The following is an 18,267-nucleotide window of genomic DNA, read 5'->3' on the forward strand; positions in this document are numbered from 1 at the left end:
TTATGATGCTAAGAATGAAAGCAAAAAGCTTTCGCCGTACTGTAAGGGCGTGACAAGGACGTCCGTTACTGCATTCAGCAGTTTACTCAGTGATCTTGCCATTTATAACACTGCGCCGTTTTCAGGTTGATGGTTAAAAGCTTGGCTCTTCAGATCGCTGACTCGGCCTTTGTTAAATTCATTAGCCTTTCTCCATTTTTTTTTCTAACCAGCTTCTTACAAACCCAGCACTCATACCACTAATTCAGATTGTGAAAAGACAAAATAAAAAAATAAAAAAATAAAAAAAAACACCCAATAGGAAGGAAGGGTTAAAAAGTTGAAGCAAATATTTTTCTGGTCACGTGAGTATCGACAAACCTTCAGAGATGGTGTGCAGTGCAATAGAGTTGGGATATAGGGAGAAGTATCTTGGCGCCGGCGAGAATTTAATAGTTAATTCTCACATGTAGCTACGAGAGAATACCGTTTGACCAGGAAGTTTACTTCACGTTTTGCCATATACGAGTCTTCGGGCAGGGTCAAATGGGCAACCTTAGGTGACCTTTGACCTCTGCATTGTCCCATGGAGGAGCATGGGAAACTGCAAAGGGCAAAATCATTTTATATTATAAGTGTGGGTACAGTAATCTTATACAAGTAAAAATGTCACAAGTTTTTTAAAAACTTGACAAGGTGGGATACTATTAATATTTATTAAAAACTGGTTATTAGCTTGTAATTTCACAACATAGAAAAAGAAAAATATGTTTAAAAGCAAATCAATGTCAGCATGACAAACCTTTACAGTTTAAGTGCCACAGTACAACAATATTCCCCTGGTTCCAGAGAATCCTCCGTTCCGATTGGCTCATGAATGAGCCCTGGAAGCCAGATAATTGGATGGAGGTGCTGAGAGAGGCAGGGCATTTCCACTGGACCACTCACCCAAATAAATGCTAAGCATGGAAATAAATACTGCCTGTTTGTGACTATCTTCCTCGGGCTTTTGGGGGTGACAAGCTCCTTCCATCACTAGAAAAAAAGCAAAGCAATGTGTGAGTATTAAGTGGCTTTCTATCCTGGGAAGAATGTGCACGAAGAACAGAAGAAGAATAAGGTTCTAATGGAAGAAATACAAGAAGATAGGTGTCCTCCTGGAGTTCGGACCTCAGCAAGACCTGCTGTCAGGCAGATGTCTTCACAGAACATTCCACACGGTTCCGTTGATGAGGATTCCAGCCGAATGCCAGTCATTTGTAGACCTGTTCCTCAAGTTGTTCTCCATTTCATCTACCGACCTTCAAAAGAAGATATTCTTGGAGTCAGCTCTAAATGACACATGATCCATGACCAGACGTGTGCTAATGAGGCTTACGCCAAGAAGTCTTTGACGTCCTCAACTGTGAGGTCCCCGGTGGTGTCCATCACGATGTCACCACAGCTGAAGCCAGGGGAGATTCGGACCCCTAAGAGAGACCAGGAACAAAAGCTGTGGGCAGATCTGCAATCTCCCATAACCAACTTCATGTGAAGCGAATCTGTAATGAAGGAGAAGGCAAAAAAAAAAAAAGAGGTCTTACCATCCTGTCCTCCCAAAGAGGGGGGTCCCCCAGTGGACGAGGCTGAGGGTGTCCCACTCCGCCAGGGTGGCGTGCTGGTTCACACAAAGAGCAAGGCTGAATAGTGCCTTTGGGAGAATTTCACTAAACCCACTGACACTCTGATCGATGGGAGTTACAGTTTGGGGGTGTGGGTGGGGGTGGGGTGGGGTGGGGTGGGGGGTTGAGGGGTGACAGCCTGGAAAATAGTACATCACAAAAACATCCAAAATACACACAAGGTCCCCTTACACACTGCTATTCATCACTGGAGGGGACTTGGCAAAGCATTCGCCCTTGCGACACATTAACTAATTAAATTCACCTGCTTTTACTGCGTGGTCGTTCCGAGGATCTGGGCATTACAACAGCTATCAGCTGAGGGCACGAAATAAGCCCACACCCAAGGAAAACATTGTCTAGCAGCTATAGCAACTATTGTCCAGTTAGATCCAGATAATGCTGAATTATCTGATGCATTTTGAAAGACTTAGACTTGTACCAAAACGCTCCTGGCATTTTCATACAGCTCAGAAATCCTCTGCAGGATATAAATCAAGAAACAAGTTGTGTTTGCTATTGCATCATTCTGTTTTGGACTAGTTTGCTGTGTCCCCAAAAATCCTCTCTCACTTTAAAAACAAGAGATTCTTGAGCAAGAATACTGGCATTTCCTGTTCCGCAAACTCGAGTTTTTAGTTCAGCGTTTCAAGCTGGAATCCCAAGACGATTTAGCGGAGCAAAATACAAGACGTGTTTGTTACCAGTTCAATTTGGCGCAAGGGCACCCCCTCGTGGTCAGACTAACCTTGGCACAGCGGTCTGGCTGTTCCGCTGCACCTCCACAGAACAGAGCGAGGAGGAAACTTGGCATTTCGACAGGGAGAACCGCTCAAACTCAGATGGGGAAATTAGGTAGAAACCTGTCATGGGGACCATTAATAAATGAAGGAGATAGACAGACCTATGCAAGTAATGCTTTGCAAGTATTAAAGCCCATCTTTAGTACGTAAAATAAATACCCACCTTTAGGAGATTTTACTAAAACTGAATACCTATTTAAAGATATGAATAAACAGTAAATGATCTGTAGCCGTGGTTACAGGGCGGGCGCTCACCCTGGCCGGTCTTGGTGAACACGCAGGAGGCCATGCCACTAACATCCTCCCTGTGGATGCAGTTCTCTCGGCCCTGGGGGCGTAGCCCGGGCACGCTGAAGGCCTGCACGTCGCCCAGGTTGGTGAGGCACAGCAGGGCATGGCTCCCGGCCAGGCTCACTAGTGCCACCTTGCGGATGCGGCAGCCCTCATTCGCCGTCAGCTTCAGCTTGGCCTTCATCGTTATCTTGGGGAGGGAGAACACCTACAGCGGGAGGAAGCGCCGAGAAGGTAGCAAAACCTGGGTCAAAAGAGGGGCAATAATTTATACTGAAGCTCCAACCTTATTAGCCAATGAGATGTTTTAAATCGATGTATGGCAGGGGAAGAGGCACTCCAGTGGCCAATCAGCTTTCCAATGCCCATTTAGCTCCGCCCCCGTATACGAAAACACCACAAGACTAACAGAACTCGGTGTTCAGCTGAATCCGGTATGTGTTATTCACCATTGGATCTACTGGTTTGGGTATGAAATGGTAACTATATTGTAGGTTTAACAATGATGCATTTCAGCTGTCTACAAGATTAGCCAATAAAGATAAAGTCTGCATTATCGTCTGCATGCAGAAGGACATGATTTTATGCAATTTATTGGATTGGATCTAAAAGCCAACTGGCTCTGGATCCTTAAAACTCTAAATTTCTGCCAAATCATCTCCAGCATGGGTACAGCTAGCCAAGAGCGGGGGGTATGTAAGGATAGGAGAGGGCACCTTTATCTGTTCTTCAGAGGCAATGAGGACAGAGTGGCTGGCCTGCACATCAAGGGATGTGGCCAGATCCCACGAAGCCTGGTAGGGCTCCGGCAGTGGGTTGCCCTGCCCGTCCAGCACGGCCACGCCCACAACAGGGGCCCGGTGCGTCAGCTGGATCTCTTTGCTCAGGATGGCTTCCACAGCCCCGCCCCAGGAGCCGGACCGCAGGGGTACCTTCAAGGCGTAGGCGAAGACGCAGCCTGCGTTTGTGCCTGCCCACAGCGTAGGTCCGTGCTGAGCCGCTGGTGACATACAACGGCAGCGTCTGTTGTTTTTGGCGAAAACATGTGGCAATACGGCCGCCTTGGTGCCACGGCAACCAGTATTAAAACTGATCTAATGTCCAGGCCATAGCTTACCGTCTCTCAGGTAGGTGTCCGCGAAGCACAGGCATCGCACCACACCGGAGAGAGAGTCCTCAGCGGAACGGGCCTCAATCCGCCGCTGTACCGGAGCCACGTCCGCATCACGCGAGTCCCCTTGCTCTCCCAGCTGTTTGCTAGATTCCTGCATCAAGAGATGCTTGAATCAAATCAAATTAACCTGGCCTCAGACGAGGCCCCTGAAGAAACAACCTTACCCTGGTCTTAGCTATTTCAGTCCAGTTCTGCACGACCTGGTCCTCTCACAAACCTCCTGGGGGGGGGGGGCATCTAACATTACAGACTCACCTTGCCAGCCAGACCCTGGACAAGCAGCCGACTCTGCCCACAGAGGCGGCTCTTACGGATCCTCCGGAAAGACTGGTGCAGGGACTTCTTGAGGGACTTGATGCGGGACAGTGGTCCCTCCATCGCTATGGTGTCCATGGGATGCAATGTGCACCTGGAGGAGACGGTGAATATGGGACGTGGCAGCTCAGGCAGAGACGCGAGGTCGCGTGGCTCCAAAGTGCATCAAATGGCTTACTAACAATGCTTTAGCAGTGCACATTGATGGGTAGGCATGGATTGGTACCAGAATGCTTACCTCGCCAGAACGGGGCAACGAAAATGGTAGTCGAATAGGCCAAAACCATGGCTTGTGCCAAAGGCGACCAGGTTCCACTCTGCGTGCAGAGCTACCGTTGTGATGGATGCTGGCGGGATGCACTGCACCAGAACCACAGGCTGGAAGCCAGGCATGAAGCGGATTCGGCCAGCCTTTGGGTCGAGCTGGTCATGACCCTTCCAGGTAAAACCCTTCCTGTCTTGAAGCAGGTCTATGACAGAACTGCTGATCACATGATCAGACCACTCCTCATTCAGGCACATGACCAGGACCTTGAGGACAGAGTGAATCACAACCAGGTCAGAAGACAGAGCTAAACATACTGCCTGCTACGGTCATGGTCTTAAGCCAGGAACACACCAAGCCAACTTTCGGCCGTCAAAAACTGTCGGTCTGTCGATGAGTCGTGTCTGCCTTATGGGCCGATGTGTGCGGCACAGCTGGGAACATTTGGTCCCCGTTAGCGCAGTTTTGGCCAATCAAGCATACTGATTCACTGTCAAAGCTCATTGGTGAAACTGATCCGGTTATACTGGTGTATTCCAGCGCAAATTTTCCCAATAGTGGGAACTGATGATTCATCGGCCTAGGTTATTTTTTTGCCATCAACTCGGCGTGTATCTTACTTACAATAAAAGCTTAATTCTGCAAGACATTATAAGAAAGGGGAGTATCTTACCTGCCCCGCTGTACCAGCCAGAACAAGCCTGCCGCTATATTTACATAGAGAGATCTTCTGCACACCAAGTCTGGGGTCATCGCTGTATGGATCAAACAACCCAACCTTCAAATGTGGCAAAACAAAATAAAATTAGGCAAAGCATTGCCTCACACATTCTGAACACAGAAATTACGTAAACTGGGGCTGGGATGGGTATAATTAATTTTTTAAATATCCATTTCACTATAACGGTTTTAATTACAGAGCAGGAAATCAAATCGCGGTGCAAAGGACATAAGGCTGCACCGTGCATCCATTTATGATGACGAGTATGAGTAATATTACAAGGCCACAGGAGAGAAGAATGAGAATTAATGACCCACAACGAGGCCAACATCTGCCTTAAGTCGTGATGCGGTTACGTTTAAGCTGTGCATTCCAATTCATGGGGGGAAAACAGACGAGTTTATTAAGAGTCTCAGACGTAAGCTTTCAACAACAAGTTTCTCCACACTGGTGCTCCTGCCAAGCGGTCGTGGACTCGCCTTCCTGAAGGGGGGCCACTCCTCCTCCTGAGCCGAGCTGTTGCTATGGTCACCGTCTGTCTGGAAGACGCTGGCGGTGCTCAGTTTGTACAGGGGGGTGAGAGACATCCCCGAGGCATCCCAGAAACGCACAGTGCCATCCTCATGACTGAAAGTTTGGAAGAAAGTAAAAAGGACCAACTCTGATCTTCGCGTTTAGTTTTGCAAATCAGTCAAGTCAGAAAAAGACCTTCTATATGAATTTGAATTTTTTGTGGCAAAAATACCAACCCTGTGAGCAGCAGGTCTTTCTGCTTCGGTGCAGAGGCGAAGCTGTTCCCTCCGCTGATTGGCCATTTCTAAACACAGAGTTGCGTTTCATGAAGGACCTGCACAAGTGCATCTCCTCAGGCTACGCCTCTCCATCCTAATGGGTCATTAGGATGAGTAATGAGTCAAGCAGTCTATCATTGATTTCTTACTGCGGCGGTCTGCGATGGAGACTGGAGCCGGCCGGCGGCAGCCACCCTCTGCCACAGCTCACGCGGCACGTTAGACACGTGGTAAGAGCAGGTGATGGCAGAAGAATGCAGTGAAGCGAGGTATGGTGATGGGATCACGGGCCACCCAGTGGTCTGGAGGTCAAATGCAATCAACTCTTCCTCTAGCAGGACCACCAAAGCAGTCGGGTCATCGAACCCTGAAACAAGACCCAGATGTCAGATACATAAATGTGCCATTTGCTTCGCTTGTATGTCACTTTAGAAAAAAGTACTTGCTAAATAAAAACTCATGTACATGTATATAAATCTCAACCTAACTATGAGATGGATTCTGCATAAAAATCACCACAATTTACTTCAAATAAGTAGACCCTTAGCTATGCACCAACTCACTGTCTCCATCTTCTGTGTGGTGAACAGTGAAGAAGTCGATGATGCGGGACGTGAAGTCTAGAGCAACTTGAGTGTCCCCCTGCGTCACTGTCAGACAATGGCGGTCTCCGTAGCTGGCGCGGGACATCCCACCACTGAAGAGAACTAGGGGAATTCTGGTGATGACATCATCAAAACAGGCCATTATCCCAACGTGCACTCATAATAATGAGACCGTCTTTAGTCTGAGGTTACATAGAGGTTTTACTCAAAGCTATTACAAACCCTGACTCTGACGTCCTCCAGAGGATCTTGCTGATGGCTTTGCATGGGCTGGGGCCTGGGGAAAAAAAAAGGGCAGAAGAAAGTGAGAGGAGGACGTGGATTTTTACTCAGTCAATCTCCGTATGCTGCAAAACACACTGGAGGCAGCGATCAGCTCCAGCCCACGCCAGGACCAGAACGCCCAGTGGCGGACGGGATGGGCTCAGCCTTCACTCGTCCTTCCAATAGCTCAGCTGATGCTTTGAACGCACCACAGCGATTTCACGCAGCCATATATTTCAGAATGATTCGGGCCGAGATGTTCTGAAGGCCGGAATTTGGGTTTGGAGCTGAGCAATGGATGCGACACAAATGTAACATATGGCCAACCACGACCGGCTACATTTAACAAGGATCTCCACACTGTAAATAGGACTTAATAGCCTGTTTAAAAGTTCCACTATATACATTACAAATCAAAGAAACAGCATTTCCTACTCTTACCCACCCACAAAGCAACAGGTTGAGAATGGCTAGTGCTGACCAGACAGCTAGCTGGCAGCTGAACATTACCGTATGGCCTGGTACAGGACATGGGCCGGCACACAGGAGGACATCTGCTGCCACCGACGGCCCACAATACATAGCTGCCGTTGCTGTGCGAGCTGACGAAGTTCCTGCCACTTCGTTCCCAGGACAGGCTCTCCAGTGACTATGGAGAGTACAGGAGCAGATGACCACTCAGAAAACCCATTTGAACAAAATGACAAAATCAAGTGACTTTGATGACATGCTATGGAGTCGTCATATTTTTGGGGGGGAGGGTCGATTACCTGGTTCCCTAGAAAGAGAGCATCCAACTGCCATGTGTTCAGGTCCCACAGCACCACCAGACCTCTGCTGTAACCAATGAGGATCTTCCCAGGATATCGTGGGTGCTCTTGAAGGGATTCCACAGGCCCCAAGGACCTGCCACATTTGTACTCATCGGGTACACTGCAAGTACATAAGAGGGACTTGTAAACCACAGATAACTGACTGGGTTTATGTCTTTGGCCATGGGGGCAGAGCTCCTACAAACATCTGCACATGCGAGATTCCAGGGTTTAAGGTCACTTTAAAACTTCCTGAGATCTTCCATGACCCTGCCTAGAGGTTTCTATCATGCTCGCATCCCCTGGGGTAACATCCGTGCTGGTGATCATTCTGGCAAACATGCGGCTTCAGCTCTTTTGTATCCACCCACTCATAACACTTTGGGAACGTGGTTAAGGGAGTCTTCAGGCAGCTTGGATTCTGGCCTTGGTACTGACAGCATGAGGCTTGTGAGATTTATTTTAATAAAAAACAGAGAGCACCAGAATTTGGACTTAGGCCATTTGACGACAAATGATTACAGGCTGTGAGGACACAATGGGTAACAGTCACATTTCACATCAGTATAAAACGATATATATATTTGGTTAATTTCTCAAAAACATTGCAAATGATATCTGACCAATGGCTAAGGTCCCACTGCTCCCGAACTCAAACACACTCAACCACAAAGCATATTATTGTTTCAAGTACTCTTCTTTGTGGGTCGTCTCGGGAAGCGCATAAACATGCTAATATCCATATACCCTCTGCTGTGGCTTTGTGGTGGCACTGCTCAGATCCCCAGCGGACACTTATTAACTCCAATCTAAGTTGGAAGCCCTCACCCATACAGGTCAGAGTAATGAGCGAGTCAGAGGTTCTGCCCCAGCGCCAGGCCACCAACCGGACACATTCCAATACTTATAATGGAATTTACATTAGTATGGTCTGGCTTCCACAGAAACACTACAGAGTAGCTACATCCTCGGACATCTGGCTGAGATGGAAGGCCACCGGTGCCCACCCAGAGACTCGCCTCTGCAGGACCTGGTCCTGGAGCAGCATCCGTGCCTCCAGTGCAGCCAGGCTGGGCAATGCCAGGGTGCGGACAGCCCCGCCCTCCGTGCCCATGCACAGAAGGTCGCAGCGACGTGTTGGCAGCAATGTGGTCACACGGGAGGCCCTAAAGGATACAACAGGACCAAGATTGCGAATTGGCCAACACATATCTAGGAACAAGTGCTTGACATGTACAATAAGAACTTGACCCTGCAACCTCTGAGTAACAAACACAAACTTAATCCAGATTCCCAAGTGCCATAACATAGAAGCATGGAACCTAATGTTACACGGAAAAGGAGATTTACCTGACACCCTCAACACCTGGTCGCCCAGGAAGAGTGATGCTGAGGGTCTTATCCAGGGATGAGCCCTTGTCTCCTGGGCTAATCTCCCAAAGGTGCAGCGTGTTCTTGTCCAGCAGGCAGAGGAGCCGGCCCTGTGACACCCACACCTTCCAGTCAACAATATCCATGCCTACCCTCAGCCCCTTCATACTGCCAAATTGACCACCCTGGTCAATCAACAACTAGACCCTCTTGATATCTACCACCATAGGTGCGAATCAATGGTGCTTTTATTTTACATTAAAGTTATTGGACTTAAAGTTTTCAAATCAAGTTCTCCACTGGATACTGTCCCTGGATACTAACTCTACATCTGGTCCATGGAAGATGAAATGAGGCTTACCTGTCCAAGGAGAAAGTGCATCTGTGTAACCGCACCCCCCGGGACATGGCGGCCCCCAAACTCCACCCCTGGTGAACCATATCTGACATGGATGCAGTGAAGGAGAAGGAACTACACCAAGGTCACACTGCCCTGCACTCCTCTGCCTTCTACCCACAAGAAGATCACACTGATGTTTATTCACACACAAAGGAACACAATTAGCTGAGCTGAACCCATCCAACCACAAGCAGTATTATTGTATACTTTTTAGGACGGGGATTAATTGGTTCTGATTTTCAACATCAAGTCTTTGTGGACAAACAGCTTTGTCATTTCAGTCTCAAAGTGACAAATGAACTATAATCAATTTGTTGGGGTCACCCCTGTAACTCACACCAGCACCTGTCAGATGCTACGTGTGTGAATATAATCAAGAATGTATTTCATATCAATAAAAAACAGCTGGCGATAAGCATGTCAGGCTTTTATTGGATCCTAGACAGAAAGTAGTGCTACGCTGAATCAGAACCACTACAAAAACAAGAGGTCATGTGACCTAATGTAGTGCTGTTGCACATTACAGATTAAAAAATAAACTAATAAGAATCAGGCCATGAAACTGGCGTGACTATTTTCCGTCAAGTGATCAAGACGAGGGTGGAAAGCAATGTTTCTCAACCCAGTCCTCGGGGAACTGCAGACAGTCCACGCTTTTGCCCTGGGAGCTGGGAAGGAGCAAAAACATGGATTGCCTGGGGGTTCCCGAGGACCAGGTTGGGAATCACCGATTTAGAGGAACGATTTGAGAAGTGACTTTCGGCTGTCTGGGGTTACAGTCAGAACATGGAAGGTCACAGAGAAGTAGAGGACCGAAGTAGAGGAACATAGATTAACGTTTTGGGTAAACAGGTCCAAAACAAATAGAACTGGCAGAGAGTGCACTCAATTCTGAACATTTTCCCTCAAAACATTTGTGCTTTTCGAAGCCAATACCTCAACAGCAAACTATCAGAGCATGAAATCCTGCTCCCCTTTCCAGATCTATTGCTTAATAAAATGTCTTTTTAGTGGCCAAAAAAAAGGAAATTTGAACTAAAAGAGCAGTTACAATGTTTAATGATTCGGCACCTGAAGTATGGCCTCTTGGAATGTACTGGTGTGTGGGAGGTTCCACAGCAACAGCGGTGTGTGTGTGTGTCTGATTGTTCTTCCAGGGTGCTGATCATCTTCTATAGGCTCGATTCATTGTGCAGAAAAAGCACTGATCTTGCTCCAGAGGTTTTGCTTTTCACCAATGTGACTTTTATCGCAGCCTTTGAAAGACTAAGGAAATGAACAAAAAAAAAACAGCTGTGCAGAATGCACAAGAGCTCGGGAAACCCTCCTCTGATGTTCAGGCAAACTCCAGGAGGAACAGCTCGAGTCCTTCACACTGGGCACAAGAAACACTTCTGCAGTCGAACTGCACTGATGCAAATCCGCTTCTCACTGGATATTACAAGCAGAGTTAAATATCCTTACAAAATGTCATATAAATACAGATGGGGTTCTGGGGGAAGGAGGTGATTACAACCACTCTCATTCCCACCCCAGTATGAGTCAGAACATTCAACTCAAGAAAGCTATTGGGGATGGCGACAAAATGAAGTTAAAAATTTTAAATATTGTCCAATTTAACCCTAATTCGACCCTAACCCCTCCTCGCTTCGATCAGCACATAACAATAGGTATACACAGTAGAGTCTGGTACCCTGCCACCCACCCCCCAGACTAGACGTTAACAGCAGGACGGCAAACACCTCAGCCACAATGAAGGCCTTTTCGAGCATGCTTGGGTCGCATGCTTGGGTCGCATGCTTGGGTCGCATGCTTGGGTCGCATGCGTGAACACGAGTGCAAGCTGCAGCTGCAGCCCAGACATGGAAAGCTACACAGCAGCACGGAATGACTTTCCAAGCCATGTGCCTCGGTCTGGGCCCATTACTGCGGTGGCCATGGAAACCAACACAAGATGCATTTATTGCGACCCAAGCTTGACTAAAAAAACTGCCGCTTGATTGCAAAGGGGTGGGGAGGGGGGTCTGGAACAATATGGCCAAGCCCTCAAATTCAGAGTGTAGTATTACCAAGCTAGTATTTTTAAAACTAAGCTGAGTGTTTTATGCTACATCTAAACACACATTTTTAAAGCATTGCATCACTTCATTTTCCAGCGCAGCAGATGTTTATATTAGATTCCCAACACACCTGACCATGGGATGTTCTGACTGAGGGTTGGGGATTTCCAACACATTCTGGTGCTTAAAGTACCAATATGGGGATGAACCACCATGAGACCAGAAATGCTAATTCCATGAGTAAACAAGGATACATTTTTACTGCTCCGGACTTTGTACCAATAGCCATGAGTCGTAAGATGGGGTCATAAGCCAGGGCACTGGGTTGACTTGGAAACCCGTGCTCAACTGTCTGCTGTAGGGCGGGGTGGGGGGGCACATCACAGATTTTAGCATGTTAGACTTATCTGAGACAGGAAAGTGATTTTGAGAGGACCTATGGCTGTACATTTAACCATGCCCAGTCTGCAGGGGGCCTTTAAAATGCAGAGGAGCAAATAATACAGGTAATACAACATCCAACTGGCATAAAAAGCTTTCTGTCATGCTGCCCCCCTACATCAAGTGAAAGAGGTACCCCCCCCCCGAGAAGAAAAAAAAAACAAGTAAACAAAGGCAGAGATGAAAGATGAAAGCTTGCTTTTACCTGACGGACAGCGTACCTACTGGGGGCAGTAATAATGCCACAACCAGACCTCTTAACCCCACACGCTGTACAACAACTACGCCCCGTATTTCTGTACGGGATCATTTTGCTTTGAACCATGAGGGAAGCGGGATACCAACTCCATCGGGAAATACTTCAGAAGTAAGAATTAAAAAGAACCACGCTGAAAAATAAACAATCCGCGTAAAACAAACAACTGGAGGTGTAAATTAATCCAACTTTCACCCCCTCCGGATAAAAACATTGCATTCTACACAACATTCTTCTTGCATTTGCACAATAATATATTCATTTTTACAGCACAGTTATAAGAAAACATAGCAATAATTACAAATTAGAAGCGTGAGCAAGCTGAATTTATTTTAATTTGAACTGTTACGGTAACGCAAAAACATTGATATGCTTCTTAAATCTGAAAATAACCGCATACATCCCAACAACCAAAGGTAGCTTTCTTGCCTAAAATATGCATTTCAGTTTTTATTTAATCTTCTTAAATATCACCATTTACGAAGACGTTTCGACAGCTTATAAGCCAGTCAGCAGTAACAACAGATTTAATTGTCAGTGCCTTCATGTTTTCAAGGTGAAATCCCTAACGTCATTATTGCCGCATGCTTTGCTACAACTCAGCTTTCAGCAGAAATGTTAACAACCAGCTCAAATTAACTTCGGTACGTTTGCACAATTTAGTAATAGCCGTTTAAGGTTAGATATCCTAGTTGATGGCTGTACATTTCATGACTTGTTTTTTTCCAGTAAAGGAAGTCACATAAGACGATGACATCCATATCACAAAAAAATCAGTAATTATCAATTAATTACATGAACACACGCGCTTTACGAGCGGGTGTTTCCGCTCAATATGTTACCATACCTTGTTAAACGCAAAGACATCCTGTTTCGCTTTTTCTCGCTGGGTATCGTTCCCTTGCCGTTTGAACCTAAACTTCATCATATTGAAAACCTGCAAAAACGCAGCAAAAAGGAAGGAAGGGAAAAAAGACCAAGATGGGAATGACTCTCGGTCCGATTAAACGCAGAACAGAACGTAAGATAGGGTCCCCTCACTTTTCCGAATTCACCCAAAGCTGCACCCCACTGTCCAATGAAGTCAGGAGGACACGCAAATGGAAGCCAGTGAGAAGCCGGGGAACACGACCACGGCGACCTAACCACGCCTACGGTCAGGATGAGTTCATAAACGCAAGAATTACAGCCCTGGGCACATTTACAGTTTCGACATCCTTGGACTGAATCAATTACATTTGGGGGAAAAATAATGTCCTGCAAAATGGATAAGAAGAAACAGTGCAGAGGATTGCATGATATAGGTGCACCCACTTTGGGTTCAATCCTGCAGAAACTGCGGTTTGCGTTCTGCTTTTTAAATGACCTGCACTTGCCCTTTAATGTGCATAGATTAAAAAACAAAGTCTTTTTAGGCTAATAAAGCAGAACGGCAGGATAGCATTATATTTTTGTAGCTGATCGTTCAACGCCGAAAGATTTGGGTGCGGTGAGAGCTAAAAGATGATTAACTATGAGTATCGTCGACGCGTTTTTTAAGCCGATTATCGAGCCACTCCTGGTGCATGCCAGAATTGTAAAGCAGGATCCAACTATTTATTATACGACTAAATGTAAAAAGAGAATACTATTATTGTTAATGGCGGGCATTTAAACGGACCATTCGGCATCAGTTTTCTGTTTACAATACGTAATACATAAGATTGTTACGTTTTCTGTAGTTTTTACATTTAATGCTGACTTTCTTAAGAGACCATGTTTACGAGATCCAATAGCTATGCATACTCCACTACCCTGGAAATGTATTTATCCTGTGCATTCTTGGCTATTTACCTTCCATTGCCCCCTTGCGGGCAGAGTAAATCACCGACGCAATACATTTTGCCGCGGCTTCTTCCATTGGGTATTAGTCACCTTTGACTTGCTTTACTTTAACTGTAATTTAACTAACGAAAGTCTTATTAACGAGTCTTATTGCACAACTGTCGACTTTTAAAGTGAGTGGCACCACAAGGAATAAATATATATAGCAAGATTTGTTTGGTGTCAAGTGTCGATAGGACTACAGGAACACGGACAAGAAATACAGAACGAGACGCTTTTGTACATAAAAATACATTTCCCTTATTACATACCAATTCTTCATTTATCCATTTATATCCGTTCACCGATCAAAGTCGTATACACACACATTCTGAAACGGCATCCTCAACAAAAACAAATGAAAAACGTCCGATGTACGTTGTGAACTCATACAAAATCATTCCCTCGCCAAAATGCCGAAGCGGCATCATTTATAGCCTATCCTTAACACTTTTTTGTAGGTGGTAGTTTGAACACCAAAAGGCAATTAATAAACACAAATTATCCAAAAGCAATTCCTTTGAAATCCATGAAAAATCGCTTCCCACGCTCCCCAGCACTTTAAACATACACCACGTTCTCAGGTCGAGCAGATCCTTTCGGAGGAATCCTGAAAAACCCTCGCTTACATGCAGAATTGGATAAAAGCAATGCATAGACTTGAATGCAATACTTGTTATGCAAAATACATACCCCTTAATGGTAATTCAACAGCATAAAGCACTGAAGTCACTGAAATGAGATGCAAATCTGCACAAGTGACCTATTATGGCAACTTCTGAATAAGACTAAAAAAAAATCTATACACTTCCAAGAAAAGTTATTTATAAAGTGGGAGAGTCACTGAAACAAACAGAAAATATATACCTAACAGCTCAAACCTTATATGGAGAGACAGATATACCCCAATACTATAAGCAAACTTGTGTAGTCTCAGTAGCAGTAATAATAATAATAATAATAATAATAATAATAATAATAAAAAAACTACATGGGATTTGGGGAGGAAGAAATACCACATACGGTTTATATTGCAATTTCTGTCACTGAAAAGACCCCAATTTCTGAAAATATTCAGTCATGTTATATCTAATGTGCAAAGATTTAACTATTTGAAATAAATCATAAATTTAACCGGAATGATTACTCTAAGGTGCTAAATCACATTCTGCAACATCATCACCATAATGGGTGGGGGTGAGGGGCAAAAAAAAAAAGCCAAACATGCAGAAAGTCAAGCTACAGTTGTGAGACAAGGGCTTCTAGAGCAGTGTTTCCAAAGCGAGTCCTCGGGGATCCCCGGCAGTCCACACTTTTGCTTCCTCCCAGCTCCCAGCCAATCAGGAACACCAAATACCTGATACAGGTGAGCTAAGCAGGAAGCAAAAACGTGGACTGTCTGGGGTTCCCCGAAGAACTGGGTTGGGAAACGCTGTTCTAGAGAATCTGCTAGGAGATGGAAACCTCTGGCACAGAGCAGCGTTCGTTACGGACAGCAGAGTTCAAGATTCGAGGTTCCTGATGTCTAAGACAAATAAAAATGGGAATTGTGGAACAGAGCTCAGTCGCCAAGGCGCCCGCCTGCTCAGCGTCTCTCCCTCTTCGTGATCCTGCCAGGATCACGGAACTTCCGGCGCGCACCATCCAGGGAGACACCGCTCCGGCACCTGTGCCTGCAGATGAGCGACGGGTGCCGGTTTTCCTCTTTGTCCATCTCGAGAACCCGGGGCCTGCAAGAGAAACAGGCGGCATCACGGCTAGCGAGTCCAACGCCGGGGCCTGCTAGAGGGCTGGCGGCAGAATCTGGGATAACTGCTTTCAAATAAAGGAGCCTTCGGCACGAACTGGGTCAATCGAGCAAGGATCTCAGGATCTCCGCGAAGGTGGGACAGGTCTTACATACACAGGGACGTTGTTATGGGTCACTTTGCCTTTCAGATGAATGTTAGGATATCATGACTACCGGGGAGGGATAAGGACTGCCAGAAGGTTACCTGTGTGCTGCATCGGGGCCAGCTTTCTGGCGAGACCGCTTAGCCCTTAGCATCTTCCGTCTGCTGGGGGAGAAGTTGGAGAAGAGCTCATCACCGGCCAGATTTAGCTCCAGTCGTGGGGCGTCTGCTTTGGTTCTACAAAACACAGTGGAAATGCTGACAGTCAGGGAAGGTCTCTAAAGAACCAATAAACTGGAAGGGGAAAAAAAGGAAAATTACAGAAATTATGCACAAAGTTACATCATTCCCGTTAACGCTACACTGGTCGTCAGCGCTTCGAGGTGAGGAGACGTTTTGTCAACAAGGTTTTCCGTGGAAGGAGAAACATCTCACCTCCTCAGGATGATGACAGCTCTTCGCTCTTTGATATCCTGCGGCCGAATGCAGTGGGTTATTTCATCTGCTGCATATCCACTGCAATTAGAAAGAGGAGCATCTTTGGACCACTGCTGTGAGAATGTCCTTGAATTTATTACTTAAACCATAACATACATTTTAGATAAAGTCTATTTCTGATACACCAAGTTGGGCAGCGGTAAACAGTGCAGAAGTTCTAGTCTCAATCCAAGAAGACGCGTTGCTTTTGCACTTTAGACGAATACACTCTAAATTGTCTTTTAATCTTTATTCCTCACCTTTTCTACACGTACAGCCTACCTGAGAACAGTGACGCTCCCCCGCTTCACGGGGAGGGACAGCACAGGCTCCGACACACGGATGGGCTTGAACTGAAACTTGCAGCCGAAGCTGAGAGCCGAGTCACTGAAGAAGGACACGGAGACTATGGGCCTCTCGAAGATGTGGATGGGGTCCACATGGGACACGATGCACCCTCCGGGCTGGTAGTCGTTGATGACGGCACTGTTGACGAAGTTCTCGGGTATGACGCGGGTGGAGACCAACTTCTTGATGACCAGCTCGTAAACCCAGTCCGGGATCTCGTCTACCTCGCCTTTGGAGTAGAGCCGCTCCTGACCCGGCCCCCTTTTCTCCAGCTGGGCGCCGTACGTGTAGCCCTCCCCGAAAAAGTACTTGCTGCGGAGGGGCGCCCGGTCCACGGTGTGTTCCCGGTACAGACCCTTCTCGGCTTTGGCGACCACCTCGTCGATTTTGGACTCGATGCACTGGCACTCCTCGGCACTGAAGATGCTGGACTGCTTAACGCAGCTCTTCACCCGGTGCGCCTGCAGCTCCCGCTGCTCTTCATGGTCGCTCTGCTCGCCGTCCGAATCCCGGCGTCTCCGCTTGCGTCCGTATCCCGACTGCGAAACTTCGCTTCGACGGGTCTCACCGTGCGGGGTCATCGACTTCAACTTCTCCCTTAAGTCGGTGAAGCCACTTGCTGCCATCTTATACGCACTAAAAAAGTCGCCGGTTCCTTAAGCAGCACTCTCACAAAAACTGAAATCTACTCACATGTTTTTGACTTTAGGGCTGAATTATTAATTGGTTGATCAGACACCTACTTCATTTTATCGATGACGACTGTTCTATCTGGATATCCAAAATGCAAACGTGACACAGAGCGCACCAGCAATCCTTCTGTAAACTATATTTGTTGAACGATGCATATAAGCTGAATATGCAAACATATGCGTCCTTATTCTCAGGCAATCGCTATTTCTGCGTGTATTCCGCCAGGCAGCTAGCCTGTAGCATCTTTTTAAAATAACACATTCGCATGAATCCCTGAAATTCCACGTGCATGCAACGTCCTGCCCGGCAAACTAGAGAAAACAGCGAACCAGGGCCAGCTTGTAACGCTGTACTTTTATGACCCTGTCCTGCGTTTCAGTCACTTACATAAAAAGAAGCAGAGTCGAGAAATAAACTCGTGTGACCCACTGCAACGTCCACGCATGCGCCGCATACCGCGCTTGCTCCGACGAACCAGTTTACGCCTTTTGCTTATCCATAGCAACAGCTTGTTTAATTAAAAATTCGAGAAAGATCTTTAAATGCCCCCCTCCCTGGCAATGTAGTCTCACCTCTCTCCACTTCATTAAAATAGCTCATAGTTCATTAAAAACGATAGTCATCGTTTTTACGCATGCCCCAGCGTATCTCCTAGTTTCGCACAGTTTACCGTTGTCAAGCATTACAACAGTCACTGAGAGGACGCGCGAATACTTCCTATGTCACGCCCTATGGATATTTTTGATTGGATATTACCGAGTGCCATGGTACGTTATTAAAAACCA

The 18,267-nt window shown here is 46.4% G+C and overlaps 2 protein-coding genes across 5 annotated transcripts; both read right to left on the reverse strand.

Moving 5' to 3' along the window:
• Positions 1 to 676: 676 nt before the first annotated feature.
• Positions 677 to 14,184, reverse strand: llgl1 (LLGL scribble cell polarity complex component 1). Of its 4 annotated transcripts, none has more exons than XM_048991349.1 (23): positions 13,057 to 14,184; positions 11,767 to 11,864; positions 9,414 to 9,495; positions 9,032 to 9,162; positions 8,701 to 8,847; positions 7,640 to 7,802; positions 7,380 to 7,518; positions 6,828 to 6,882; positions 6,564 to 6,718; positions 6,150 to 6,367; positions 5,959 to 6,026; positions 5,689 to 5,836; positions 5,162 to 5,266; positions 4,462 to 4,754; positions 4,164 to 4,317; positions 3,852 to 3,999; positions 3,451 to 3,734; positions 2,699 to 2,942; positions 2,389 to 2,503; positions 1,563 to 1,636; positions 1,358 to 1,448; positions 1,150 to 1,280; positions 677 to 1,014 (listed from the first exon to the last, which is right to left on the reverse strand). In XM_048991349.1, the coding sequence occupies exons 1-22, from the start codon at positions 13,135 to 13,137 to the stop codon at positions 1,181 to 1,183; spliced, it is 3,093 nt and encodes a 1,030-aa protein (XP_048847306.1). In that variant the 5' UTR covers positions 13,138 to 14,184; the 3' UTR covers positions 677 to 1,014; positions 1,150 to 1,180. The 4 variants fall into 4 exon arrangements, with proteins under 4 accessions (XP_048847306.1, XP_048847304.1, XP_048847305.1 ...); XM_048991347.1 differs by having other exon boundaries at positions 8,689 to 8,847; XM_048991348.1 differs by having other exon boundaries at positions 11,767 to 11,867.
• Positions 14,185 to 14,308: 124 nt separating this feature from the next.
• Positions 14,309 to 18,176, reverse strand: LOC125717949 (RNA demethylase ALKBH5-like). The gene is made up of 4 exons (XM_048991350.1): positions 16,724 to 18,176; positions 16,400 to 16,480; positions 16,067 to 16,201; positions 14,309 to 15,802 (listed from the first exon to the last, which is right to left on the reverse strand). The coding sequence occupies exons 1-4, from the start codon at positions 17,413 to 17,415 to the stop codon at positions 15,658 to 15,660; spliced, it is 1,053 nt and encodes a 350-aa protein (XP_048847307.1). The 5' UTR covers positions 17,416 to 18,176; the 3' UTR covers positions 14,309 to 15,657.
• Between the last annotated feature and the right edge of the window lie 91 nt (positions 18,177 to 18,267).

Source organism: Brienomyrus brachyistius, chromosome 22 (genome assembly GCF_023856365.1).
Source record: "Brienomyrus brachyistius isolate T26 chromosome 22, BBRACH_0.4, whole genome shotgun sequence".
NCBI classification, from domain to species: Eukaryota; Metazoa; Chordata; class Actinopteri; order Osteoglossiformes; family Mormyridae; genus Brienomyrus; species Brienomyrus brachyistius.